Source organism: Prionailurus bengalensis, chromosome C1 (assembly GCF_016509475.1).
Source record: "Prionailurus bengalensis isolate Pbe53 chromosome C1, Fcat_Pben_1.1_paternal_pri, whole genome shotgun sequence".
Taxonomy (NCBI): domain Eukaryota; kingdom Metazoa; phylum Chordata; class Mammalia; order Carnivora; family Felidae; genus Prionailurus; species Prionailurus bengalensis.
The window spans coordinates 102,781,749-102,808,468 of record NC_057345.1 but is presented as its reverse complement, the minus strand read 5'-3'; the positions used below and the strand labels follow the sequence as shown (position 1 = coordinate 102,808,468).

Sequence of the window (26,720 nt, the reverse complement as noted above, 5' to 3'; positions counted from 1 at the left end):
ATAAAGCCTAATGGGGCACCTCTGGGTAACTCTCCCAAGGACTGTGAATTGCTGGCTTTCTGCTTATTTCTCTGGAAATGCAACGGCTATTGACTTCAGTGAAGCGGGTCTTGCAAGTGAAGAAAGCAATGCAGGAAGCCTCCCTCTCACCTGCTAGCCTTCTCCCAGGAGCCCACCAAAGGTGAGTCACATTGTTCCCAGGGACTGTGCAGGCCACTCTTTGAGAAGGGTCGTGGTACCAGTAAAAGATGGGCAGAGGGCTGCCTTGAGGAAAAGCTCGGTAGAATCCCAGTGAAAAGTGGGCAAGGCTTGTGCACAGCCTTAGATAGGCAAGTTAACCCCTTAGGGTCTCAGCTACCTTCTCTCTAAACAGGTGGTCCCTCAGCTGCAGAGCTCCGGGATCCCGAACCTCTGATACCTGTTGTTCACAGATGATGACATCTTTCACTCCCCCAGCTGCACAAAGCAGTGGAAATATCAGTACCAGGGACCCCCCATCATTCTCTTCTCCACCACTGTTTCCACCTTTACCCTGAGCTCCTGCCAAGACCCACAGCATTCTGTGCCAACTGCAGTGTTAGTCACACCCACTGCCTCAATCACTGCAGCAAGATTCCCAATGGACTGGGGATCAGAAGCATGTTTCACTGCTCTCGGATTTCATGAGAAGGGGAAATGGGATGTAAAGATAAGTGTGTGTGCATGCGCGCATGCGCAGTGTGTTGCGCACAGAAGCACACACGCATACCTTTTATTTGTAAACACTCCTCCGCTTTGGCCCATGTGCTTGGAGCCTACCAGCGTTGGTAGTAAAATAACTACAGCTAGCACCTCGGGACCCACTGCGCCGTGGGACTAGCCCATTCCTCCCACACTGCATTCCATGAATACTTAGAAAAATGACTATGATCTAGTGTCTTCCCTTGCCTGGGACCCAGGGAACCTGGCTGTATGAATGTGTAGAGTAGGGGCTGATGCTCCTTAAGCTTCTTGTTCTCTTACTGATTCTCTGCCATTGTCCACATTCTCCCCCACCCTTTTTAGACAAGTCTAATGTCCCAGCTCAGCATTTAACCGGTTTTTGTATTTGTGAGGAAGGGATTGATCTGGGTGTGCTTGTTTTAATAAGCAACAGTGGGCTTCCCAGAAAGAGACAAACCTCAGAGCTCAACCCACCTGCCTCTCCTTCTGGCATCCTTGGTTCACACTTGGGATCTTTGTTCACATTTCCTTTTTCTGATGTACTCATAGCTCATCCCATTTTCTGTGGCCTGGATGAGCATTAAGCAGCCAACTCTTGATCTCAGCCCAGGTCTGGGTCTCAGAGTCTTGACTTCAAGCCCTGCATTGGGCTCTGCACTGGGCATGAAGCCTACTTTAAAAAAAGCAACCAAACAAACAAAACCAATCTTCTTTATGGGTCTCTCTGTATTTCTGTCCCTTCCACAACACCAGCTCAAAATCTAAGCCAAGAACTGCTCCCATCTTAGCTTATGCTTCACTGCCTGTTAAGGAAGAATCGTGCCTTCCACTTGATGGTCCCCACCTGCTTTTCTCCTGTGCTGTGTTCCTAATCCCCTCCACTCTCCACTCCACAGGAGGGGACTGTGTTCAGTCACCCTCCACTGTGACTGCCGTCCCACCGCCCCCCACCCTCCAGTTCTTCATCAGCAGAAGCTCCACTCATCCATCAAGGTTGATCTCCAATGTAGCCTCTTCCACAAAATGTTTCCTGAGCCTTCTACCCATAAGAAATCTCTGCTTCCTCCAAACTCCTGTGGGATTCTGCCTATATCTCTTTTGAAGCCCTTATCACATTCTAACTCTCTGTCGGGGTGTGCATGTATATATGTATGTTTTTGTCTATTCCTCCCACTGGTCAAGGAAGTCCTCAAGAATCTTGACCTCCTCCATGGGGCGCCTGGGTGGCTCAGTCGGTTAATTGTCCGACTTCAGCTCGGGTCATGATCTCACGGTCTGTGAGTTCAAGCCCTGCGTTGGACTCTGTGCTGACAGAGCCTGGAGCCTGCTTCGGATTCTGTGTCTCCCTCTCTCTCTGCCCCTCCCCTGTTCATGCTCTGTCTCTCTCTGTCTCAAAGATAAATAAAAGCATTTAAAAAAAATTAAAAAAAAAGAATCTTGACTTCCTCTTGTTTTTTGCCTTTCCTCTCTACCTCTACAGCGTCTCCCTAGCACAGTGCCTGACATAAAATAGTGAATTTTGAAACACAAGAGAAGGAGGAGAGATGGAATAAAGAAATAAAAGCTTAATGCGTATTCTTGAACCAAGAAACCTCCTCAGAACAAAACCAGTTTTAAATGAAATAAAGTGATTACTCTCTAGAGAAAATGCATGATTAAAAGGGCCCTCTTAACTCCAGTGGTCTGATGTTTCTGGAAGCCTCTACATGTTAACTTTTCTTCAAGGCTCTGGAATCCATTTCCAGAAATAGCTCCCTACTAAGATCATTACAAAAGTTACCAAGTGGCTGATTCTTGGAACCTCTCCTTGAAAGCTGAGATTTCTAATTGGAAAGAGAGGGAGGAAGGGAGCTTAGAGAAGGCAGAATGAGAACAAGTCTGAGGGGAAAGCTAGCCAAGCACAAGACCAGTGCTGGCTAACCATTAGCTCCTATGTACTAGGGAAGATACTCCACAAATATTTGATAGTACAAACTCCAATTATTTAGGAGGAACACCAAATAAATAGGGCAGATAACTAAATTCCAAACCTCTCTTGTCAGAAATGGATGAACATTTATACTTTGCCTCACTGTTTTGTGATCCTGTGACCCACTTTGCCTCACAGCACTTCAAAGTGACCTTTCTGATGGGAGAACTGGGGTTTACCAGAAGCCCAGAATCCTCAAGATGATTGACAAATGCACTCAACCTGAGCTACAGTTCTGGCGGCATACAGCTAAATGTATAAGCCTGTGGAGCCATTCTGCCCCTCACCATGGTCAGGAATTCTGTAGCCAGATATGAGTCAAAGGACCCTAGTGGCCCTCGTGAGTGCCTTGGTGACACCCAAGGTGGTGAAAGGACAGGGTATTTCTAACACATGAGTAACTATGAAGGTACTCTGAGCACATCACTTCACCAATGTATGCCATGATTTGACCATCTGTAAAAGGAAGAATATCACTAAATTTACCAGATTTCAGGTACTTTCGTGTGTGAACAGATGGACCTGGTGAGCTCTGTACTTGTAGCTGGAAGGGGAAACTCCAGAATTTCATCAGGGATATTAGCAGTCAGGATTAAAGCAAGGTGGGTAGGTCCAGGAAAGAAACAGATTATCTCTTCCCTCTTCCACTGCCTCCTTCCCCATTTCCTCTCTGTTCCATTTAGAATTATTCTCTCTGTCTTCCATATTCTCACAGCATTTGCTTCTTACACTATGTATTTAGCTGTTAAATGCCTGCCTCTTCCATTAGACTGTGCTCTCTTGGTGGGCACAAAGGATGTCGTCTTCACTACTGGGCATCAAGAACATTGTGTGGGATGTGCTCAGTAAATACTGGGAGGACCAATCAGGAAAAGCATAGAGGATGAAATCAAGCATCAAAGTGCCTTAAAAAGTAGAAAAACAATAAGTGTGTTCTTGTGAAGTAAAAAGAAAGAAGAAGGAGGAAGGAGATTAATGAGAGGGACACCTTAAAAATGAATGAGATTTTTAAAATTATATCCTATGGGGTTTATAACATGTGTAGAAGTAAACCATATCACAATAATAGCTCAGAGGGAGGGAGAGGATAAATGAAGTTAAACTAAAGTATGGGTTTTCACTGTTCAGAAAGTAGAAGTATTAATTTAAGTTAGAGTACAATAAACCAAGCATGTATATTGTAATCTCTCTGAGGTCATTGCTAAACGGAAAAGAGGGGATAAAAAGGAATAATAATAAATACTTGCTTAACCCAAAAGAATACAGGAAAGAAGAAATAAAGAAACAAAGTCCATATGAGAGAAATGGAAATAAATAGTGAGATAATAAATTTAATCCCATCTATATTAGTCATCACAATAAATATAATTGGACTAGTTACTCCAACTAAAGCATCAATATTGTAAGACTTGTTAAAAAACAAACAAAAAAAGACCTATGTGCTGTTTAGAAGAGATATGTTTTGAATATAAAGACCCTAAGAAGTTAAAAGTATAAAAGGACAGCAAAAGATATACCATGCAAACAGTAATAAAAAAAAAAAAAGAAGGCAGCTTTCTTAACATCAGGAAAAGTAGACCTTATGGAAGAAATATCACAAAGATAAAGAGGGACGTCTAATAAGGATAAGAGAGTCAGTTCAACAGAAAGATAACCATCTCAAATTTGCATTCATTTGACAATATAGCTTCAAAATACAGGAAAAATGGATGAAACAATTGCTGTGTTATATTTTGAGGAGACTGGCTGGAAACCACTTGTAAGATTTTGATTGTTATCTCCACTACAGATTTTCTACAGTTCCTGCTGTCCCCTTGGCCAAAACAGATACTTGGCCAGAGAATGTGGGGATCCTTGCCTTGGAGGTCTATTTCCCAGCCCAATATGTGGACCAAACAGACCTGGAGAAATATAACAATGTGGAAGCAGGGAGGTACACAGTGGGCTTGGGCCAAACCCATATGGGCTTCTGCTCAGTCCAGGAGGACATCAACTCCTTGTGCCTGACGGTGGTACAGCAGCTGATGGAACGCACGCAGCTCCCGTGGGACTCTGTGGGCAGGCTGGAAGTGGGCACTGAGACCATCATCGACAAGTCCAAGGCTGTCAAAACAGTGCTCATGGAGCTCTTCCAGGATTCGGGCAACACTGACATTGAGGGCATAGACACCACCAATGCCTGCTACGGTGGCACTGCCTCCCTCTTCAATGCTGCCAACTGGGTAGAGTCCAGCTCCTGGGATGGTAGGTGCTGCCTGAGACTTCGTGTAAGACAGGAGCTGGCTTCGAGGCTGGATCCTCAGTTTTGTTTCTTCATTTCCCCAGGAGTTTCATCAGGGAATGAAGGACAACTCATTTATACAGCTGCTGCTGTCATCAACAACTACAATGATGATAACTGCTTAGACTTGTATAGCTTTATACTGTTAATTAGGCAGCATATTCACATAGCCATTCACTTCCAAACAGCCTAGGAAGTGATTTTGATGCCTAGTTTATCGGTGAAAAAATGGAGGGTCCAATATCTTACACATAGTGTGTGGCAGGGGTGAGATGCCAAACCAAACCCAATATATTCCTCTTTCTTGTAAGCTTCTCTTTAGCCTCTGAGAGACAGAAATTTGTACAAGTTTAGATGTTAAGGGGAAGACACCCTGGTAGAAATAGACCCAGAGAATCACAGGATACACTAGTACACAGAGTATTTCTTCTCTTTCTCCCTTTCCTGGTTACTAGGAAATTGTTTTTTGCTTAACATGCGAACATTATCCTGTCTCTTACTTATATTTTCCCTCAATGATATATTAGAGGATGAACACCTGTTGTGATACCAAGAAAATGTCCAAGAGAAACAGAACAAGTTGAGAGTTTGAAACCTAGCTCTGTTGATCATTGTTGACAAGTCCCTTAACCACTTTGAGCCTCAGAGTTCTTATTTGGTGACCTGCCTTGCAGGGATGGTAAAAAGACTGTAGAAGAGATCCACAGAGCTGTGAAAGAACATTTCTGTCAAGGCATTTAGTATATTTACTAAGTTGGAAACTAGAGTTTAAAACTGTAGAAACCATAATTAACATTAATTGTAAAGTCTTAATGTTGGCAGGGAACTTAAAGTTTATCTAATCAAATATTCTTTATTTAAAGAGAGGCCAACAAGAGTTGAACTCTTTGCCTCTGATCACACAGCATGGCAGTGCAATTCACACATCCATTCAGTATTGATTCTGACTGTTCTGTGTAGCCTCACCATCAAAGGTTCCATTGACTTGGGATGTCCCAGCCCCTACATCATCAAATCTGTTCTTACAATGCTTCTCCTACTTGGCACTTATATTACTGCCTGTCCAGCAACCCCTACTCCTGTCATCACCAATATTTCCAGTCAAGCATTTAGTTGGAGAATAGAAATGAAGGGCAAGGGACACTCACCAACCTTTAACCAAAACTCAGAACCTTGTTCAGGAATATCATAAGCTTCAAGCATGTCATTTCAAATGAGTAGATTCTGCTGAGCGGCAGCATACTCCACAGGAGGGTATCCTTCTTTAACATGATGTCTTGGTCAGAGGGAGGGAAAAAAACTATTGAGATGTGAATCATTTTGTATCAAAACAAAAGCGTATTTAAACTTTAGCCTAATGGCAACCACCAAGACTAGACAAAGTCAGTGTAGGTGGGATTTCTGCTTTGACCTGGCCAACATTCCACCTGGGGTCCCTCAGATGGACAGAGATGGTTCTGGGACTTACCAGGAATTTCAGAATCACTCCAGAGAGACAGTAGGGTATGAGGGAAGGAAAAAGTCGTATAGCCTCAGATTATCCAGCAGACTTCAATTTTTGCTCTTTTTTTTTTCTTTAGTGAAAGTAATTGAAATTTATAATTAAAAAATATACACATACACAAAAGAGTGGACAGTGAAGAAAAAGTTCCCTTTCAACACCCCATTATCACTTTCCAGAATTTCACGCTAACGGTTTCTATATATTCTTCCAGAATTTTTCTATGTACTTCCAAGCATACACATAAGTATTCAGTTTTAGTTTTTAACATTGTACATATTACTCCTCATCTCCATGATGTCTTAGAAGTCATTTTATATCAATATATATAAGGTCTACCTCATCTTTGAAAAGCCTTACAATATTCTATTGATGAATATGCCAAACTTTATTTAAGTGGTCCCATATTGATAGATCTTTAGACTGTATATTTTTTACAATTACAAAAAAATGTTTTATTTTTTAATTTGAGAGAGAGAGAGCCTGCAAGTGGGAGAGAGGGGCAGAGGGAGAGAGAGAGAATCTTAAGCAGGCTCTATGCTCAGTGTGTAACCCAACGGAGGGCTCAATCCCACAACCCTGGGATCATGACCTGAGCTGAAATCAAAGTCAGCTGCTTAACCGATTGATTGAGCCACCCAGGTGCCCCTAAAAAAATGTTTTAATGAACATTGTATAATAGCTTTCCATGCTTGTGATAATATGGTAATAGTAAGTTCTTAGAAATGGAGTTGCTTCATATGTTGATTTGAAAGTTTAATAGAGGGGCACCTGGGTGGCTCAGTCGGTTGAACCTCTGACTCTTGATTTCAGCTCAGGTCATGATCTCATGGTTAGTGAGATTGAACCCTGTATCAGGCTCTGCGCTGACAGAGCAGAGGCTGCTTGGGATTCTCTCTCTCACTCTCTGTCCCTCTCCCGCACACATACACACTATCTCAGAATAAATAAATAAACTTTTAAAATAAATAAATAAAAGTTTGATAGAATGTGCCAAATTGTTCTTCAAGATGTACTAAAAAGTACATTCTTACAATACATATTATCAAACTTTCTAATCTTTGTCAACTTAATAGGGAAAAATAAGAATTTGTCTTTTTTTTTCATTATAAGAGAACTTCAATATTTTTTGGGATGTTCATTGGCCATTCTCCTATTACATACCTTGTTTTTTTTTTTATGAGACTTTTATAAATGAAAGAAAATAGCTTTTTGTTGTTTTTAAATATTGTAAATATGTCCCCAGTTTGTCTGAGCTTGTTTCTTGTTTCTTTTTTTATTTTTTTTAATGTTTATTTATTTTTGAGAGAGACAGAGACAGAGCGTGGGGCGGGGGGCAGAGACAGAGACACAGAATCTGAAACAGGCTCCAGGCTCAGCTGTCAGCACAGAGCCTGATGCAGGGCTCAAACTCACGGACCGTGAGATCATGACCTAAGCCGAAGTCAGATACCCAACCGACTAAGCCACCCAAGCACCCCTGTCTGAGCTTGTTTCTGATAAAAAGTTTGAATTTTTAGATAGCCATATTTATTAATCTTTTCTTTAACAGCTTCTAAATACTTTTTTTAATAGTTTCTAAACTATATATAAACTATATATAAAACAATATTTTTGTTGTTGGGGATGGAGTTGGGAGTTGTTCGAATTCTTAAAAGAAGGTTCTTGGGTTTCAATGAATTTGTGTTGGAATCCTGACCCTAAATCCTTATCATACTATCTATTAGCTGTGTGCCTTGGCCAAGTGACTTAAGTTCCTTGGGTCTCAATTTCTTTGTCTATAAAGAGGGAACAACTGTACCTGATATATAGGCTTATTGTGAGAGCAGAGATATTTGTTTTTGTTCACTGGTCTATCTTCATTACCTAAAATTGTGCCTGGGTCATAGAAAGCACCCCATCTACTCAAGATTTGGTAGTGATGATAATTACGTCTTGTCTCTCATTACAGGTCGCTATGCAATGGTGGTCTGTGGAGACATTGCAGTCTATCCCATTGGTAACGCTCGTCCCACAGGTGGGGCTGGAGCCGTGGCCATGCTGGTTGGACCCAAGGCCCCTCTGGCCCTCGAGAGAGGTCTGTGATAAACTGTGTATACGTGGTACAAAGAGACTGTGCATGGCATAGTCAAATACATAGCTCCCAATCCCAAACTGGCATACTCACTATGCAGAGCTAAAGTATGGATTTGAGGATGACATTGCTTGCCTTCAAAAGGCTGTATGTACTGGGGAGCAAAGGGCAGGGAGGAAGGGAAGAGAGGGATCGGTGAGCTTTCCTCTTCTGCACAATCACACATGGGGATAATGATGCATGGAACGAGTGGCATTGATGCTGTAGATGAGGACCCTTAAAGAGCTAGACTGGCAACTGAATATGAAAGAAGATAATTGGGTATGAGGAGAAAGGTTCTCCCTTGAGACTCTTGGCATCTATTCCAGATTTTAAGCCTGTATAGGTATGGAAAGGGAAATATACATCTCATGCTATAAGAGCAACAATCTGTTCAACTTCCTTTGAATGTGTGAGGGATGTTGAGTGGGTTCAGGCTTGAGCATGAGACAGAGGAAGACCAAGAAATTATTGGCACATGGTTCCCCTATCCTCTCTGCTCTGTGGGGACTGCATTGTACAGTCCTGAATCCCTCTGTGTGCCTTTCCAGGGCTTAGGGGAACCCACATGGAGAACGTATACGACTTCTACAAACCAGATGGGGCTACAGAGTACCCAATGGTGGATGGGAAGCTCTCCATCCAGTGCTACCTACGGGCCTTGGACAGATGTTACACATTATACCGTCAAAAAATCCAGAACCAGTGGAAGCAAGGTATGGGGCTCAGAGGGTAGAAAATGGGGACTCTATTTCCATGGGGCCAAGGGTTTGTCCTAAAAGCTTAAGACAAGGTTTCTTCTCTCCTCCAAAAATGATCTCAAGAGAATTGCTTCATGTAATTCCTTTGACACCCTTTGACACCCCGTAAGTCATCGAGAGTGAAAGTACCCTTCCTTTGACACCCTTCCATGGGTCTATGCTTAAGTCCATCTGGAAGCCATCCAAATTCAAGTATGAAGTTAAATGAAAGAAAGGAAGCAATTCAGAACCAAAGCCACCAGTAGGAAACCAGTGGGTGTCAGCCACCTGGGGAGGTACTGTGGTGAGTCAGAATAACCACCTCCTACTGGGGCTAGGATTTGTTTCTGTTGAAGCCAGGAGTGATTTGACTCATGATTTGTAGTTTGCTACCTGTTAAAGTCTGGTTGATGTTGAAAAATCTGACCTCTATTTTTGGTACACTAACGTATTAGTGATTTGTCTTTGGATGGTAATGTTACAAGTTAATTTTATTTTCACCTTTAGTTTCTGAGTTTTCCTGCTAAGAAAACATGTACCGCTTTTGTAATCAGAAAAGAAACAAACTTCAGCTTAAAAATACAGAGCAATCTACTTTAAAAAAAACACAAGGGTTCTTAACTGCGTACTCCTGCCCAGACAAGCATCAGTGTAGGAAAAGTCATGTACAGAAGTGCCAGAGCACGGATGCTCTAGGGGTGGCCTAAGGAGCCACTTCTTGACCCTTTCCACCATGCTGAGAGGAATGCCAGCTGCCACCGACCCCACGGGTTAAGCAGTCCACCTGGGCCTCTCTACCTCCCGTCCACTATAAAATCGCTCTTGGCTAATTACTTTCACCAGCTCAGAATCCTTTTGGCATTCTAATTTTGCTCCTTAACCTCCTACGAAATTTGATTGATGCTGCTTTGACTCTCAGCACTAAATTATAAACACTCCTAAGGGCAGAGGGCACATTGCCCTCCTCCTTGGAGTGAGAGAGACAGTCTGGGGTGTAGAGTCAGAGACATCAGAACCTAAATCCAAAGTCAGCCATTTTCAAGATGGGTAATCTTGGACACGTGCCCTAGCTTCATATTTTAGAGACTCTCTTTCCTCCTCTGAAAAATAGAGAAAGTAATGCAACAGTAGTTTGATTTGGAGGAATTATCTGTCAGAAAGGTTGGCAACAGTAGAGAGGAAGAAAATATTTGTTTCTCTCACTTCTTTCTTTATAAGTAAGTGCTTAGCAGAATGCTCGTTAAGTGAATGAACAAACCCATGTGGGTTGCTGGAGGCTGTGAGTCCCTCAGCACACTTAGGTCGCGGGACACAGGTCTAAATGCTCATTTGCCATGGCACATCCTTGCTTTCACATTTCCTCTTCCAGCTGGCATCGATCGGCCTTTCACTCTCGATGACTTACAGTTTATGATCTTTCACACACCCTTCTGCAAGATGGTCCAGAAATCTCTGGCTCGCCTGATGTTCAATGACTTCCTGTCAGCCAGCAGCAACACGAAGACCAGCCTGTATAAGGGGCTGGAGGACTTCCGGTGAGTCCTCTTTGGGGGAACCTAGAGGTTCGTGAGGGCTGAGGAAGGAGGAGGTTTCTGCACGTCTAGGCAGCCATGGGGGGAATAGGGGCAATCCTCCAACACAATACAAATGACACGGAGTCCACGAGTTATTGGGTAATGGTCTGCATAGCGCCCTCCTCCTTTTATCTCAGGGAGCACAGGGCATTTGCCAGCACCTCGATATCAAGTAGCTATAAGAAGCTTCAGAGAATAAGAAAAAAAGGGGAAAGGGAGTGTGGCTAAATCATTCAGTCAAGAAACATTTTTTAAAAAAATTTCTAATGTTTATTTATTTTTGAGAGAAAGGGAGACAGAACATGAGCATGCAAGGGGCAGAGAGAGAGGGAGACACAGAATCTGAAGCAGCTCCAGGCTCTGAGCTGTCAGCACGGAGCCTGAACCGGGGCTCGAACCCACCAACCGTGAGATCATGACCCTAGCCGAAGTCCAAAACTTAACCGACGGAGCCACCCAGGTGTCCCAAGTCAAAAAAACATTTTATGAACATCAGCTATGCGTCAGGCATCATTACTAAACTCTAAGGACACCAGAATGAATGTGACTCCCTGGTCCCTGCCTTGAGGATCTTACAGAAACACCTAGAAGCAGATAATCACAGTATGGGATGGCAACTTCAGGAGCGTCAGGCCTCATTCTCACTTGCCTTTGGTTTAATGTCTCACTTGTTGCCTCAATATCCTCCACCTATGTAATGGAGATAGTCTAGTTCACCCCCTTAGAAGAGTACTATTTATTGAGGCATCACTCCAAGACATTTAGAAAAGAAGACTCTTCAATATACAGTTCCCACTGGGAAGAAAATATTCCCTTTTATTCTTGGTAGCTGTTTTTTTTCAAGTTTTGGTGTATTCTACCAACACTTGCCCCTGTTGCTAACCTACTGCCCCTACTAACCTCACCACTAACTAAAATATCAAAATTAGCACAAACACTACTTCTAAGACCCATGTCTTAGATCCATGTCTTAGAAGTAGTGTTTCTGTCCCATGAAAAACAAAATTCTAATATACACCAAAGGTAATAGTTTACTGTCTTTAATATATGAAAGCCTCATCAACAATAAGATAAACACCCTGATAGAAAATGGAGAAAAAGATATGGACCAGAAATTTTCTCAAAGAAGAAATGCACATAATCCTATTTTTCACCGTGTGCACTCAGTGGCAACAAATCTAAGCGAGTTACCATTTTCCTTACATAGCTGTTTTAAAATTTGAACACCCAGAAGTGACAAGGCTCCGGGAAGACAGGCAACCATGGACGTGTCAACTGACACAAAGACATTGGGGAGAAATAGGAAAACATGAAGCAAAGGCCTTGAAGAAGTGCACACGTTTTGGTTCAGTAAATCCACATGTGTAAGGGAACAGGTAGCTCTTTGCTGTAGTGTTTTCACTGGGGGACAGGCGTGGGGAGAGTAGTTAAGGTAGGGCATGTTGTACCATGACTCGTTCTGCAGCCTTTAAAAATAATGTTATGGAAGATGATTTAATGTCATAGGGAAAATTAGCCAGGGAAGCATGATGAGTAGAATGCATAGCATGATTTTATTTTCCACTTAACTATATGAAAGCAGGATGTATTCTGCAAGAACAGTATGACCTAAGTGCTCTTTCTGAATGGTAGGACTCTTAGTGACATCGTTTTTCTTTGTGCTTGTCTGTATTTCCTAGTATTTTATAATAAAAACACGTGCCCCAAAGTCTTCTTTCCAGAAGCTGTTACTTCCCTCCCCTCTTATGCTGTCTCACCTGGCCTGTTTTTCTGGCCGCCTCCCAGGGGGCTAAAGCTGGAAGACACCTACACCAACAAGGACCTGGATAAGGCACTTCAAAAGGCCTCTCTGGACATGTTCAACAAGAAAACCAAGGCCTCCCTTTACCTCTCCACGCACAACGGGAATACATACACCTCATCGCTGTATGGATGCTTGGCCTCTCTTCTGTCCCAGTGAGTACTATGTCTGGTCCCACCATCTCCCTCCCAACCCACGGTCAGAGGGGTCAACCAAGTTTGGGTCCTCTTCTAGTTCAGAAATTTGTAAGGAAGGAAAGAAAGAAGGAGAGAGAATGAAAGAAACTTGTTTCAAAAGTATATGTATAGGCAGCTTTACTATCGGTATTAAACAATGGTCTCCAACGTGATGTTGTATGATGTCAAGGGATGTGCAAGTCCTGCCCGGATTGCAGCAAGTATACAGGAGCACTTAAAAAAAATTTTTTTTTCAACGTTTATTTATTTTTTGGGGACAGAGAGAGACAGAGCATGAATGGGGGAAGGGCAGAGAGAGAGGGAGACACAGAATCGGAAACAGGCTCCAGGCTCTGAGCCATCAGCCCAGAGCCTGACGCGGGGCTCGAACTCACGGATCGCGAGATCGTGACCTGGTTGAAGTCGGACGCTTAACCGACTGCGCCACCCAGGCGCCCCTACAGGAGCACTTTTGTGCATGTTTTTATCCCATCCATTTGAAATCTCTGTACTTAGGAAGAGAGTACACAGCACTCCACTGAGTTAGAGAGCACTTAACTGGTGGTTAAGAGTCAAGCTGTAGAACCTGCAACCTAGGTTCAAATACCACTTATCAGCTTTGACCTTGGAAAAATACTTAACCTCTGTGTGCCTCACTTTCCCCATCTATAAAATGTGTACACTAATAATACCTACCTTTTTGGGTTTTGATGAGTGTTAAATGTCTAAAAGAATTAAGGGCACCTCGGTGGCTTAGTCGGTTAAGCTTCTGACTGTGGCTCAGGTCATGATCTCACGGTCCATGAGTTCGAGCCCCATGTTGGGCTCTGTGCTGACAGCTCAGAGCCTGGAGCCGGCTTCGGATTTTGTGTTTCCCTCTCTCTCTGCCCCTCCCCCGCTTGTACTCTCTCTCTCTCAAAAATAAATAAACATTAAAAAATTTTTTTTTTTAAGAATTGAAACAGTAGTGTTCAGCAATTGCTCAGATGTTATTTGGTATTTCTGTTGCTATTCTATTTTGTGGGTTTTATAAGGCGATACCTGTACTATAGTACCTGCATATAACATAGGATATATATAAATGTGTATATATATATATGAACTCGATCAAATTATTACTGATGAGGGGATGATAAAAAAGTTACACGTGGTGAAACATTACCAGCAAACATGGAAGCCTTGAATTGGTCTGACCTCCAAACTTCCGAGTTCACTGAATTCATCTTGTCCTCATAGGTGAGAAGGAGCCCCTTTCATACCCCCAAATTCCGTTATGCTCATTGTGCCTTCGGTAGCTTGGATTTTAGTTGCTCTCCTCCCGGCAGATTTTCTTCTCTCTGGGCCTATCCCCAGGGTCTTCCAAAGGTCCCTATTTGCGTAGAGAGGCTGGAGCCCATTTCTACTTGCAAGAGGTTGACTAGATTGGGCCGATAGGTTGGTGGCTTATTTGAAGTGCACAGTATAATGCCAATACATTTCTGGGGTTTTCTTTCCCTGCAGGCACTCTGCCCAAGCCTTGGCTGGCTCCAGGATTGGGGCCTTCTCTTACGGCTCTGGCTTGGCAGCGAGTTTTTTTTCATTTCGAGTGTCCCAGGATGCTTCTCCAGGTGAGTTCTATCAGGCACTTCTGGTAAGATTCATCTGGTAAAAGAAACCACGCTCTGCCTCATCACTACTGAGGCTCCTATCTTGACAGACGATGTTGTGATTAAAAGCCAAGGAACTCCCTAAAGGGATTTAAGCAATGGAGTAAGTTTGTCTAACTAATGTAGTTGAAGCATTTGCCTGGCTCCTACTTGGACTAGACTGAAGAGAAACAAAGGCGAAAATGGAGGAACAAGTCAGGTCGTTCCAGCAAATGGACGAGGCAAGAAGTAATCAATGGTCATTTGTCACAACCGGTTAAAGGGAAGTTGGTGGGTTTGAGATATCCAATAAATATTTGCTGGTTATTTTACGTCAGATGTGATCAGGGGTGCACACATAAGCACTATGTGGGACATACCTTGACTGGATGAGTGTGTTTGCTTGTATGTTTTGCTAACATTATTGTTTGCTGACCTTTATCATTTCTTGACATGCTAAGCCACACACAGCACTTTCCTTCAGGGTCTGAACTTTCACAGAACCTCGCTGTCTATCGGACTCATGGTCAGCAGCAGTGATAATGACCGTGAAGTAGATTTAACAGTCTGGCCATTGTCTCCCAGGATCCCCCCTGGAGAAGCTGGTGTCCAGTGTCTCAGACCTGCCAAAACGCCTCGCCTCCCGGAAGCGTATGTCTCCCGAGGAGTTCACAGAAATAATGGACCAAAGAGAACAATTCTACCATAAGGGTAAGAAAAAGGGCAGGAAGAGAAAGAGAGAGATTTTTGTTCTCAGATTCCATGCCAGGGGCAGAGAGCTGGGGATTCATCGTAAGTCTGGACTACAGCGGGCCAGCGCAAATATGCCTATGATATGATGGGGAGAAAATCTGTTATGTCCAAGGGTGCAAGGATTGAGTGGGGAAGCATTTGGCAGAGTAGAGAAGAGGGGGGAGGCAGCATGTAACTTCCCAGGATAGACTGTAGCTACCCACTCAAAACAGGATACGGGACAGTGTAGTCCCAAGGATACTAGATGCGTGGTCTTGAAAACTGCTATCTGTGTAACAGGTGAAAGAACCCAGACTTTGGAGCTGGATATTCCAATCTAAACTGACCTGTGACAAACATCAGCTCTTTATCTTTGGGGAAACTATTGAAATCTTACCCAGTTGTCTCATTCTAAAGTCATTACCAGCTTTGCAGGATTGCCAATTGATTAAATGAATTAATGTATATAAATAAGCTATCAACAGATATTACTATCTCTGCCTACCTGCCCCCTTTCCCTAAGAAACATTAAAAAAAAAGTATTGCCCCCCCCCAAAAAAAGCAACAAAGGAAAAAAAGACAAAAGCTAAAGTTACAACTGGAAAGACCAGATGGTGGTTTAAAAAATTTTTTTTTCATGTTTATTTATTTTTGAGAGAGAGAGAGAGAGTCAGAGCACGAGCAGGGGAGGGGCAGCGAGTGAGGGAGACCCAGGCAGGCTCCAGGCTCTGAGCTGTCAGCACAGAGCCCAATATGGGCTTGAACTCATGAGTCATGAGATCATGACCTGAGCCGAAGTCAGATGCTTAACCGACTAGCCACTCAGGCGGTGGTTTTAAAAACAGTACCAGAACAAAACATATTTTCTCAGAGACTTGGGACACATGGCTTGCAGTGTGATATGAACGGGACACAGAATTCACAGAAATGGGAACGTTCTGGAAAACTTTAGACCTAGTAGTCTGCATGTCTGCAACAGGGGACATGTTAGAATAAAGAAGAAAAACAAAATAAAAACAGGACCCAAGATGAATGCTGACGGACAAAGAACAGAAATACTACAATGCATCAGATCCAGAGAATTTAGGGCTAGGAAGGAAGTGTCTGTTAGAAGCCAGGAAGCTCAAAGGCACACATACCTCAAGCCAGATAGCATTGACAAAAGGACATGATGAGGACTTCAATAGAGGGTGAGCTTACTGTAGGGAAAGGTCATACTCCTTGAGGAAAAGTTCTAATAGGCAAGCCAAATACTAGATTCAAGATGGCTGCTTCTGGTTCTTGGGCTGGTCCGGGGCTCTGTTGGTGGGGAGGTAACAGGTGGCCTCACAGCCCCTTGCAGCACAGCCAGGACAGCTTCACCGTGAAGGCATTCCCAGACTATTGTCTCTTCCCCACCCCCATGCAGCCTTCCCTAAGCATTGCTTCTGCTCCCTCCACAGTGAATTTCTCACCACCTGGTGACATAAGCAGCCTGTTCCCAGGCACCTGGTACCTGGAGCAAGTGGATGAGCTACATCGTCGCAAGTACGCCCGGCGACCGGTCTAAAGGTGGTGAGTGATTCGGCAGGGCTGGTGGCACAGAGCTTTTCCTCTTCAGATGCAGTTCCGATAGTGTCACCAGGCCAGACTGGATCGATAGCTCCAAGGTGATCAGAGGTGGGGAGTTTGTACCACGAGGACCACGTCAAACTGTTGGGGCTCTTTGCCTTGGAAAGACTAGAGCTGCTTGAAACTTGGGAATGTCAAAAAAAAAAAAAGGAGGGGGGGGCAACTGGTTTACCCAATCTGCTCACCAGGCGAAGGTCTCCTAGAAGCTTGGCAGAAACCAAGTTAGCATCTATGAGGGGAAGCAGGCTGTGAGCCTGAGCCTGTGGGACTTGTTCTTCCAGCGGGGACAGACCAGTAACAAAGATGAGTGGCTTCAGGAAAGGTACTCACTGGTGTGTTGGGGGCAGATCCATGAAGAAACAGGGTGCTGGGGATTCTGCTGGAGCCAGAAGCTTGGGTGGATGGGAGCCTCACCATGTAGTCCTTCCTGGGGAGGAAGGGGTGAGGTGTGGAAACTCAGCAGGGGATGGAGGGGGGAGGACAGAAGGGTTCCTGCCAGAGGACTGCCTGAGAAGGGGGCATGGGAGACTTCTTTGGGTGTTTTTAAAAGGAAAATCAAGAATTCCGATTTAGAATCTTGTAGCTCATGGACTCAGACATCTGCCTTCGGTTTATCTTGCAAGTTGGTAAAATGGAGAATGGAAGAGAGAGAAGCAATTTCTGCAACGACCCATAAATCTCAATAAATGCAATCCCCAAACACTTCCTGTGTGTGCACGTGTATAGTTTCCCTCCTTTGGTAGATGAAGGAAGAAGGGTAAAAATGTTTGCGAAGGACAAGGTGTGGAGCAAGGGAAGAAGAGGAAGCGCACGGGAAAAGGAGATATGTGGATAAAGCAGCAAGACCACAGGATGCAGATGTCCTCGGTTCACACAGCCTGGCCTCCCCTGTGGGGACGTGAAGTGCCAGGCGAGGTGGACAAGGGGCCTGCCGGGCCGGGCCTGCAGGGTGTGGTGGACCCACGAGCTCAGCGAGCAGGGTCACAGACTTTGGCACTGCCTTGGGGTCACTGGTTGCTGGCTTGCTTGTTTGCAGTCTGATTCTTACAGGCAAGTCAACGGCAAAGAGGAGACAGCTGCATGTGTCAATCTAGTTCAGGCATCAGAAGGAGAGAGAGGGGGGCGCCTGGGGGGCCCAGTCGGCTAAGCGTGCGACCTCGGCTCGGGTCACAATCTCACGGTTCATGAGTTCGAGCCCCGCATCAGGCTCTGCATTGATGGTGTGGAGCCTGCTTGGGATTCTCTGTCTCCCTCTCTCTCTGCCTCTCCCCAACTCACTCTTGTTCTCTCTCAAAAAAATAAATTAATTAAAAAAAAAAAAAAGGAGAGAGACAGAAAAATTTGGGACTTTCAAAGGAGAGTTTCCGAATTAGGCTCCCTTCCCGTCACGATCCATAAACATGATGCCTCTGAAGAGGAAAGCTGGGGCTCCTGTTGTCTCTCATGCTGATAACTCGTACAAGCAAGGAACCTACCACAATGAAATTTTAGCTGAGTTAGATTTTATGTCAGTGTGGTGCTCTGGGGAGCTCCGTTTCGTCACCATCCAGCCTTGCCAGCCTGCTCTTTTTTTGTTATTATTTTTTTTAACGTTTATTTATTTTTGAGAGAGAGACAGAGACAGAGTGCAAGTGGGAGAGGGGCAGAAAGAGAGGGAGACACAGAATCCGAAGCAGGGTCCAGGCTCTGAGCTGTCAGCACAGCTGAACCACCCAGGCACCCCAACCAGCCCGCGCTTGCATCAGGCAGAATGTGTCCCTTGGCTCCCGTGGCACGGGGCGCAGGGGAAGCTCAGGCACCTAGGCTCGGGTCTGGGTGGGCAGCAGAGCTCCCCAGACCTCAGGACCAGGTAGGAGAGCCCCTCTGCATAGCCTCACCTCAGACAAGAAACAGGTACCAGGAGCAAGGGGGGGATGCCCAGGATGAGAGTCGCATTGATGTGGTTCTTTTCTTTCTTTAAATTCTACAGATCCATGGAGTGGTTCCTGAGAAATCTACACCAGCAGAATTTCTGCCCACGGATCATATTTTTAAAAGCCTACTCTTAGATGGAAATGGATTGGATCGGACACAGTAGCCCCCAGAAGCACTGCCCCTGGAGGGTGAGGGGCCATCCTTAGTGCTCTTTATGCCTTTCTCTGCCACAATCACTGTCAAGGGCTTATGGTACTGCAGCGGTCTTCTGGGGAGGAGGGGTTGGAAAGAAGGCCTAGCTCACAATCGCTGCCCTCCAGAACTGTGAAAACATCCAGATAACTTTGCTTATCACAGCTTTGTGGCTGTTTGTATCATTAGTAAATTTCTGTGCTGTTATAGCTTCATTCCTTTCTTAAGTTTTTCTGTCAATTTCTAAATTTTATACCGGGAACTTTTTTATTTATTTATTTTTTTACATTTATTTATCTTTGAGAGACAGAGTGTGAGTAGGAGAGGGGCAGAGAGAGAAGGAGACACAGAATCCGAAGCAGACTCCAGGCCCTGAGCTGTCAGCACAGAGCCTGGCGTGGGGTGCAAACCCATGAACCGCAAGATCATGACCAGAGCTTAAGTTGGATGCTCAACCGACTGAGCCCCCCAGGTGCCCCTATATAAGCCCATATAACACAATGCAAAAGTTAGAGGGAGGAACTCGCTTATAGTTCTCGGAAACCAGCACAAAACCTGCACCAGCCAACATGCACAGAAGCCTGCTGGACCTTTGGGCTCCGCGGCCCCCAGTCTCCTCACCACACCGCTCCCCCCTCCAGCTGTAAAACTGCTAAGCACACACCTCACACCCTCCCTCTCTCCGTCCAGTTCCATTCTCTGAGAGGCTTAGGGGAAATAGCTTCTGCACCCAGCTTCCTTCCCTGATCTAATGATGCCACCACGCAGAACAGGCTAGAAATGACTTCAAGGGCAACCAAAGCTCCTTGTTCAGGCCTTGCCAGTGTTATCTGGGGCAATAAACACAGGGCAGAGGTTAATACAGCATGCTTTTTACTCCTCCAGCCAAAAAAAAAAAAAAAAGAATTTTGGTAGCTACCAGGGAATTTTTCCATCACAAGATGGTTTGTACCCCCTTGGGTTAGGGCACTGCTTTTTCTAGGGTCCTCATAAAATAGCAGTGGTTCAGGGAGGTGGGACTGAGCTGGGAGAGGTGCGAGAGGGGGACAGAGGACAAGGGGCCTTTTAGAAAGCTTCCTCAGCTGTTCCAGTGAGAAAGGGGTGCTATGAGGCAGAGAAGATGGTTTCCGTTGTTGGGGAGCAGGGCCGGCTGGCAGGGGAGGTGCTAGGGATAGCGGGGCACGGGGCCTGTGGGAATGAGATGCTGAGCCAGCCCACTTCACTGTGTGCCCAAGGCCGTTCGTGTCACAAGAGGCACCAGAAAATCTGAGATAAACCCCGATTTGAGCAGCTAACACAGCATCAGCTGACTTCCCAGCCCTCTCTGGGCGCGTGCTGACCTCCTCCGGTTACACCAGCTGGGGCTATGGCTCAGCAGCCCCTCTTTGCTGAACCCTGCTGCCTGCTCCCCCTCGGCAAGCTGTATGGGGGCCCTTAGTCTAGTTGGCAATCCTGGCGGGACAACATATGCCTTTCCTAAGGTCTCTGGAGTGGCGTCTGTAGGGGTGGGGAAAAAACCCTACTCACCGGAGTTCTTGAGATCAGAGTTTCTGGGCCTTCCTTGCCTTCTATCCAAATGGAGCTCACTGTGGGGTTTTAGTGCTGAAACTGCCTCTGCTGGCCTGAGCAACCAGAACCTTCCATATCACCCGATGCTGGTGCCTGCCTCCACTCAGGAGCCATGTGAACACAATGTGGGTGTGATCATAAAAAGATTTAACAACGAGGATATCAGGATGCCGACCCGTTGAATAGATGCTGCCTGTGCCCTTGGCACACCAGCCGGTTATCAGCCCTGGTTCAACCCAGGGCACCCAAGGTGTCATTGGTCATTGCATCTACTGCACAGAGGTTCCTGGCCCCATGCAAGTCCCCTCCTTCACTGAGAGCACTGGGCCTTCCTCTCATGGGTCTGGGAGCACTTCCTTGAAACTGACACCTGCTGGCTGTGAAAAGAGCCCTCCCCACCAATGAAAGGTCAGCACAGGAGGGAAGGATTTTCAGTTGCCCTGTCCCACGTTCACCCTAAAGTCTGCTACTATCATTGGTTTATTTGTCCACAGAGGGCTGGTGGGTAAAGGATTTCCCTGTGTAGGAAAAAAAAAAAAATTGCCCTGGGTGACCTGGAGCAGGATAGAGGATGAAAGGATCACTAGGTAAGGGCACCAAGCCACGTTACAGATGCCTCAAGCAGGAATGCATCACATGATGCACACGCATCAACACAGACGTGAAGACTGGCCAGCCCACTGCTTCCATCAGAGAGCTGAAGGCACGCCTCTTCTTCCAGGTCAAGATACACAAGAATGACATTGCTCTCCAAAGTGAGGTGTACAGAGATGCCACAAACCACAGAGGGACACCGAGGAATAAACAACATCCTCTGTGTGGCGCCAGCTGGGTTTGCAAGTCTTGCTTTTATGGATCTGGAAGTTATGTGGATGGTCGTGGGACAAGACGATGCAAGGAAATTGTCCCATGCTTTTTCATGCCACCAAGGCTAGAAAGCCACTTAGAGATGCTCCAGTAGTTAGAGTTCCCAGAAGTTGTTCTGACCACCTTTGAGCACCAAGTACGGTGTGTCCAGAGAGTTTTGAAGAAAAACACCGAGACTGAATGTTGAGTTCGAATTTCAATGCACTTTGGAACTTGATCAGTTTCAGCCTGCTTTTCTAGGATCGGTGGCCTCAAGGGAAGGCCTCGTTGGTGCATGGGATTCTGTGAAAGAGACTGAGGGAGACCTGCCGTCTACTCTCAAAGAAAGGGATGAAGAAACTCGTATTTACCAAGTGCACTTCCCAGAAACCCCATGTTAATTGCTTTAATCCTCACTGGGGTTCTGAGGCACCCATCCCTCCTCCTGATGAGAAAACAAAGGTTTAGGAGAATTAGACATTCCTTGAAGGCCCACCCTTTTCTCGGAGCACTGCAGACACAGCACAGCCACCATCCCCGGCGGTTCCCCTGGGCCTTTCACTCAATCACAGCACTCAAGAGGCCATAGTGGGGGGTCGCTCCCGCGAATGCCCACCAGCAGCCCTGGCCCAGGCCTTCTCAGTCCAGATGGGAGCCTCAAAAACAGATGCTATTGGGCCCAAGGTAGGTATAGGTCATCTCCTCCTAAAGGGGAGGAACCATCAAAAGGTAAAGCCCTTAGGGTCAGAGAGTGCCATTCTGTCATGTTTCATGAAAACCATCTTTTTTTTTTTCTTTTTTAAAGTCAAGTAATACACTGTCCAACCCGTTCTGAGCTGGCTTTGTGAAATCGCAAGTATTCTCATGCCTCATACCTTAACTTACTTTCTTCCCCTTATGAAACCTTCCGAACACCTCAGGGATATCACCCTCAGCTCAAATCATGCCTCTTCTGGACTCAACATGAATTCATACACACCTCAGCACACCCAGTGGCCTCTGTGTGCTGTCCCTCCCACTGAATGGTGACTTCTTTGGGAATGGCCCGGGTTTTAAGCTTCCTCCTAGGCAAATCACCTAGCCTGCGTGCGTAACGTGCCCGTTTGAGGAATTCTGTTTTTTCACGTGCACGTATACTCCCAGATGGAAGGGATCTGAAATACCACAGGATTCTGAAATACCGAGTTTTCTACCTGCAAAAAATGCGCTTGAATAACCTGAGAGACAGACAAGAGAGGGATCCCTCTTCTGAGCACACACCCAGGCATGCACTTTGCTCACCCCAATCTCCCGCCACACCCACTACCCTCCTGCAGCCGAACCTTGCCCACGGCTGCCTGCGGGTGCCCTCTGGTGGCTCTTCAGGGTAATAACAGCAGCGCATTGGCGATCTGGGGTAGGCTTTTTATTGGGTGGTTCTCACTGCTCTACAGAGGTCAGCTGAGGTCTGCAGAGTAAGCAGTGTCGGCCCGAGAGATGTGGATCTCCTCTCTCTGTTGGTCACGGTGGGCAGGTTTTCTTCAGAAAAGCCCCCAGGGCTCAGAACTGGAACTGGAAAGCCTCAGTCACATGTTGCTTCCACGCGTCCAGGCTGGGCAGCAGAGAGGAGAGGCCCATGACGTGCCAGGTCTCCCCATTTGACACCATCGAGGTCTGGTAAGACAGCAGCTGCACTCCTGCCTCTGCCAGAAGGCCTGGGAAGTAGACAGACAAACTCCTGGTTGGCACGGGGCATGGGGGAAGAAGCAAGAGGCAGGGAGCAGGATTGGAAGTCCTGGATTCCTGTGATCAAAGTTGCAATAGGGGGTGATAGTCTCAGAATCAAAGAGCCAAGGGACAGTTCACCAGGGCACCTGCCCAGCTTCCCTCGCTATCCAGAGACTCTTTAGGAACACCCTGACCATCAGGCAAGGCAGAGAAGGGAAGATCCAGCCACAGATTTCAAGCCTTCTCCTGACTGCTTGTTGTAGGTTTTATCTGGACCAACAGCAAAGGAGAAAAGCAGGGGAAAGTGCCTCTGGTCAGCTGGCAAGGATGGTGAAATTAGGCCCTTTGAGGTCTGTGGATGCACTCAGCCAAACCTGGAAGGGCTCCAATACTCCCAGTGTCTCGGTGCCAGAGGCCTGGGGCAGGTCCAAGATGCTCACGACTGCCGGAGCGGATGTCTACACAGGCTGGGTTGCCGTCCGGCCCGCAGGCAGGAGAGCCACACTCAAAGGCTCAGAGTTCCTGGGTCCAGAGGCCTGGGACCCAGCTCTCCAGGCACGTCCACGCTGTGTGCTTAATATGGTGAGCAGGACAGTCAGTAGGGGCTCTGGGGTCCTACCGCCGGCCCACGGTTCTGTGACCTGAGATAAGGCACTTTCTCTCTGAACTCTGTATCCACTTCCCAAATATTCTGGGAACTGGCAAGACAGACCCCCCCCCCCCCCCCACTGTGTGCTGCAGATCCAGAAATGCCCTGAGGGGCAGAGAGGGGCTACAGGAGGCAAAGGTCCATGGAGCCCAATGCCAGCGGAGACTGCCGCCCCCTCCCCCCCCGCCCCAGTCCCGTGCCACACACACACTCGCCCCTGCTTCAAGGGCACAGGCCAGCCCTACAAACCCCTCCTCACCAATCATGGTGGGCAGCATCGCAGGATTAGCCGGCTGAGCCCGGAAGATGAGCAGGGGCAGACCCCTGCGGAGAGGCACCTCTGGCCTGAAGACAGCTCCGTTGAGCGCCTGCAGCACTGGCGTGGTGCCCTGGACCAAGCCCACAGTCTGGTAGGGGGCACCTGCCAGGGCCACGGTCAACAGGCTTTCCCCACAGCACTGCTCCCCTGGCCCAGCAGGGTTGTGGGAGGTGGTCACCTGTGGGGAGAAGGCAAGGGGGCTCCGTTATGCCTGCCGGCTGCATTGCATCCCCCCCTGTGTCCACCTCACTGCTGATCTGTAGCGCTCCAGGCCAGTCAAAATGCTCAGCGATTCAGGGCCGGAGGAGAGGCCCAATGGGCCCAATCAGGTGTCCCTGAGCATTAGCTTCCTGGGACAGTCAACGGCCTCCGTCAAGGGAGGGCAAGGAGAGATCTGCCAGGTGCGGGCAAAGGCTGGGAGCTGGGAAGGAGGAGAAAGGGGGCGGCCCGCCCTGCCCACCACTTCCTGCATAGACTCCGCAGCCTAGTGGAGGAGGAGAAGAAGAGGGGAGCCATGGGAGTTCCCGCTGGCTGAGAAACGCAGGCTGTGCTCTAAAAAGGGAAGCAGAGGGGAAGACACCAAAGGGGAGGCATGAGGGCCGTGTAGGAAGCTTCCAGAATTTGCAAGCTAATCAAGAAACTGGGTGCTATGGGGACGCCTGGGTGGCTCAGTCGGTTAAGCGTCTGACTTCGGCCCATGTCATGATCTCACAGTTGGTGGGTTTGAGCCCCGCATCAGGCTCTGTGCTGACTGCTTGGAGCCTGGAGCCTGCTTGGGATTCTGTGTCTCCCTCTCTCTCTGCCCCTCCCCCACTCACACTCTGTCTCTTGAAAATAAACAAATGTTAAAAAAAAAAAAAAAGAAAAGAAAAAGAAAGAAAGAAACTGGGTGCTATGGTAAGAGGAGTCAGAGACTGCTGGTCTACCTCCCAGCCTCCGGCCAGATGCAGCCTGGCCCCTTGTCTTCCTCAGCTGTAAAATAGGGGTGCTGCTCCGGCCTCCCATTCTCATGGGCACTTATACACAAAGCACTATCAGGAGGGCTGGGTTCACTCAGCAACACTCAGAGGCAGGCGGACAGAGAAACGATGGCTGCCTATCACAGACGGTCAGTGTCAATGACGGGGCCTGCACTCGGGGCTCCCACTCAATGAGCAGGGCTGTAAGCATATTCTGGAAAGGTAGGGAGAGAAGGGCAGGGCCCAGAGGGAAAGGAAAGGGGGGGCGAGGGGCACACACATTGAGGCCAGCCTCTTTCACCAGCAGCTTGGCATTCACCAAGTTCACATCCGCCTGATTGGAAGTATCTTTGAGGAGGCCGACAATGACCGCGGGGCTCAGGCAGTTCCCAGCATTCTTCAGGGAGGTTCCTGGGGACGGAGAAGTTATCATAAGATCACCGTTTGGTGAACAACACAGGAGCCGCGGGCCGGAGACCACTGGCGCCTAGCTTTGGGTCGCGGCCTCCTCGCTGCCCTGTCCCCCCCACCCCCCACCCTGCCCAGGGCAGCTCTGCTTCCCTCTGGAGGGCAGAGAGCCAGTAACTGCCACCCAGTTCCCCGAATTGTTTTCTCCGGGGATCCCCTGGCTCTGACCTTGCCTATTACTGGCAGTGCTCAGGGTCTAACCACCCCCGAGCTCTCCCCAAGTGAGCAGATGCATAGCAGGCCATAGTGGGGGGCAAGCCGCGGCAGGGTTTGGGGAGCTAGACTCCTCCCCCATCTCTCACCACATCTGCACAAGCTGGGCCCACTGCAAAAGTGGCTGGAGCCTGAGGGCAGACCTCAAGTACTGTCCTCATGCCCACTCCCCAGCTGATCAACTGCTCCCCAGGGCCATCGGCTTGCCCAAGGACCCACCTTACTACGTCACAGAGCCCGAACTGTCCCACCGCCTCGTCTAGCACCCCCCACCCCAACTCTCACTTTACAGGTCAAGAACCCAAGGCTCAGAGAAAGGAAAGTCACACAGCAGGTAAGCGACAGGGCCAAACCCAGAATCAAAGGTCCTGTCGCTTAATCTGGGACTCCCTCCACCAATCCTGTGGCCTCTCATGTGAAACTCTGTCTCTTGTGGAGGTTTCTCTGGCACCCAGAACACCTACATCTTAAAAATACTATACAAACGTGACTTGTGAAAATCACATGTATTTCCCAGTGATTTTTCTGCGCCTCTCCCCTCTTTCCCCACTGGGTAGCAAGTGAGCCATATGCGGACATAACGTGGGACATGGGGTCACAACACCAGGTCAAGTTGCTTCCCAGTCCCTCACTGTCGCTGAACTGCTGCACACACAACCCTCTTCCCCTCCCTCTGCAGTGTCCCCAGCTCACCCTGTGTTACCACCTGGATGGCCCCTTTGGGGGATCCAGCCCAGGCTCGCATCAGTGCCCCCAGAGCTTCTGCCAGACCAATCCAAGGCTTGGTGTGCGGAGAGAAGGCACTGGTAAGGGCCTGGGCGTTCACCTGCACAGAAAGGGGAGCAGAGCTAAGGTCAGGAAAAGGAGGGGCAAACGTCTGCCCATCTCGGCTACCAACCACAGCTCCACGTAGACAGCAAAAGGCACAGACCCATCCTTGCTTCGTGTGCCTGAGGGGCTGGGAGGGAAGGCAACTTCCATCAGCCACCAAGACAATAACTTGCTGGGGATTGCTGTAGAGCCAGAAAAGCACACAAAAGGCTAAGACCGTTCCAAATC

At 47.3% G+C, this 26,720-nt stretch overlaps 2 protein-coding genes across 3 annotated transcripts in view; one reads left to right on the top strand and one right to left on the bottom strand.

The window, feature by feature from the left end:
• Window positions 1-8: 8 nt before the first annotated feature.
• Window positions 9-19,146, top strand: HMGCS2 (3-hydroxy-3-methylglutaryl-CoA synthase 2). 2 transcript variants are annotated; one of them, XM_043575976.1, is made up of 10 exons: window positions 9-181; window positions 4,461-4,915; window positions 8,405-8,530; window positions 9,118-9,282; window positions 10,676-10,841; window positions 12,666-12,836; window positions 14,358-14,464; window positions 15,068-15,193; window positions 16,657-16,768; window positions 18,786-19,146. In XM_043575976.1, exons 1-9 carry the CDS (start codon window positions 78-80, stop codon window positions 16,761-16,763), a joined length of 1,527 nt encoding a protein of 508 aa, XP_043431911.1. In that variant the 5' UTR covers window positions 9-77; the 3' UTR covers window positions 16,764-16,768; window positions 18,786-19,146. The 2 variants fall into 2 exon arrangements, with proteins under 2 accessions (XP_043431911.1, XP_043431912.1); XM_043575977.1 differs by lacking the exon at window positions 9,118-9,282.
• Window positions 19,147-22,736: 3,590 nt separating this feature from the next.
• The window catches only part of PHGDH (phosphoglycerate dehydrogenase), a 32,397-nt gene continuing 28,413 nt past the window's right edge, over window positions 22,737-26,720 (bottom strand). The window contains exons 9-12 of the mRNA XM_043575975.1: window positions 26,355-26,487; window positions 25,261-25,391; window positions 23,962-24,199; window positions 22,737-23,040 (exon numbers count right to left, since the gene is read on the bottom strand). Of these exons, the coding sequence (XP_043431910.1) occupies window positions 22,886-23,040; window positions 23,962-24,199; window positions 25,261-25,391; window positions 26,355-26,487 (657 nt within the window). The 3' untranslated portion in view covers window positions 22,737-22,885. The remainder of the gene's footprint in view (window positions 23,041-23,961; window positions 24,200-25,260; window positions 25,392-26,354; window positions 26,488-26,720) is intronic.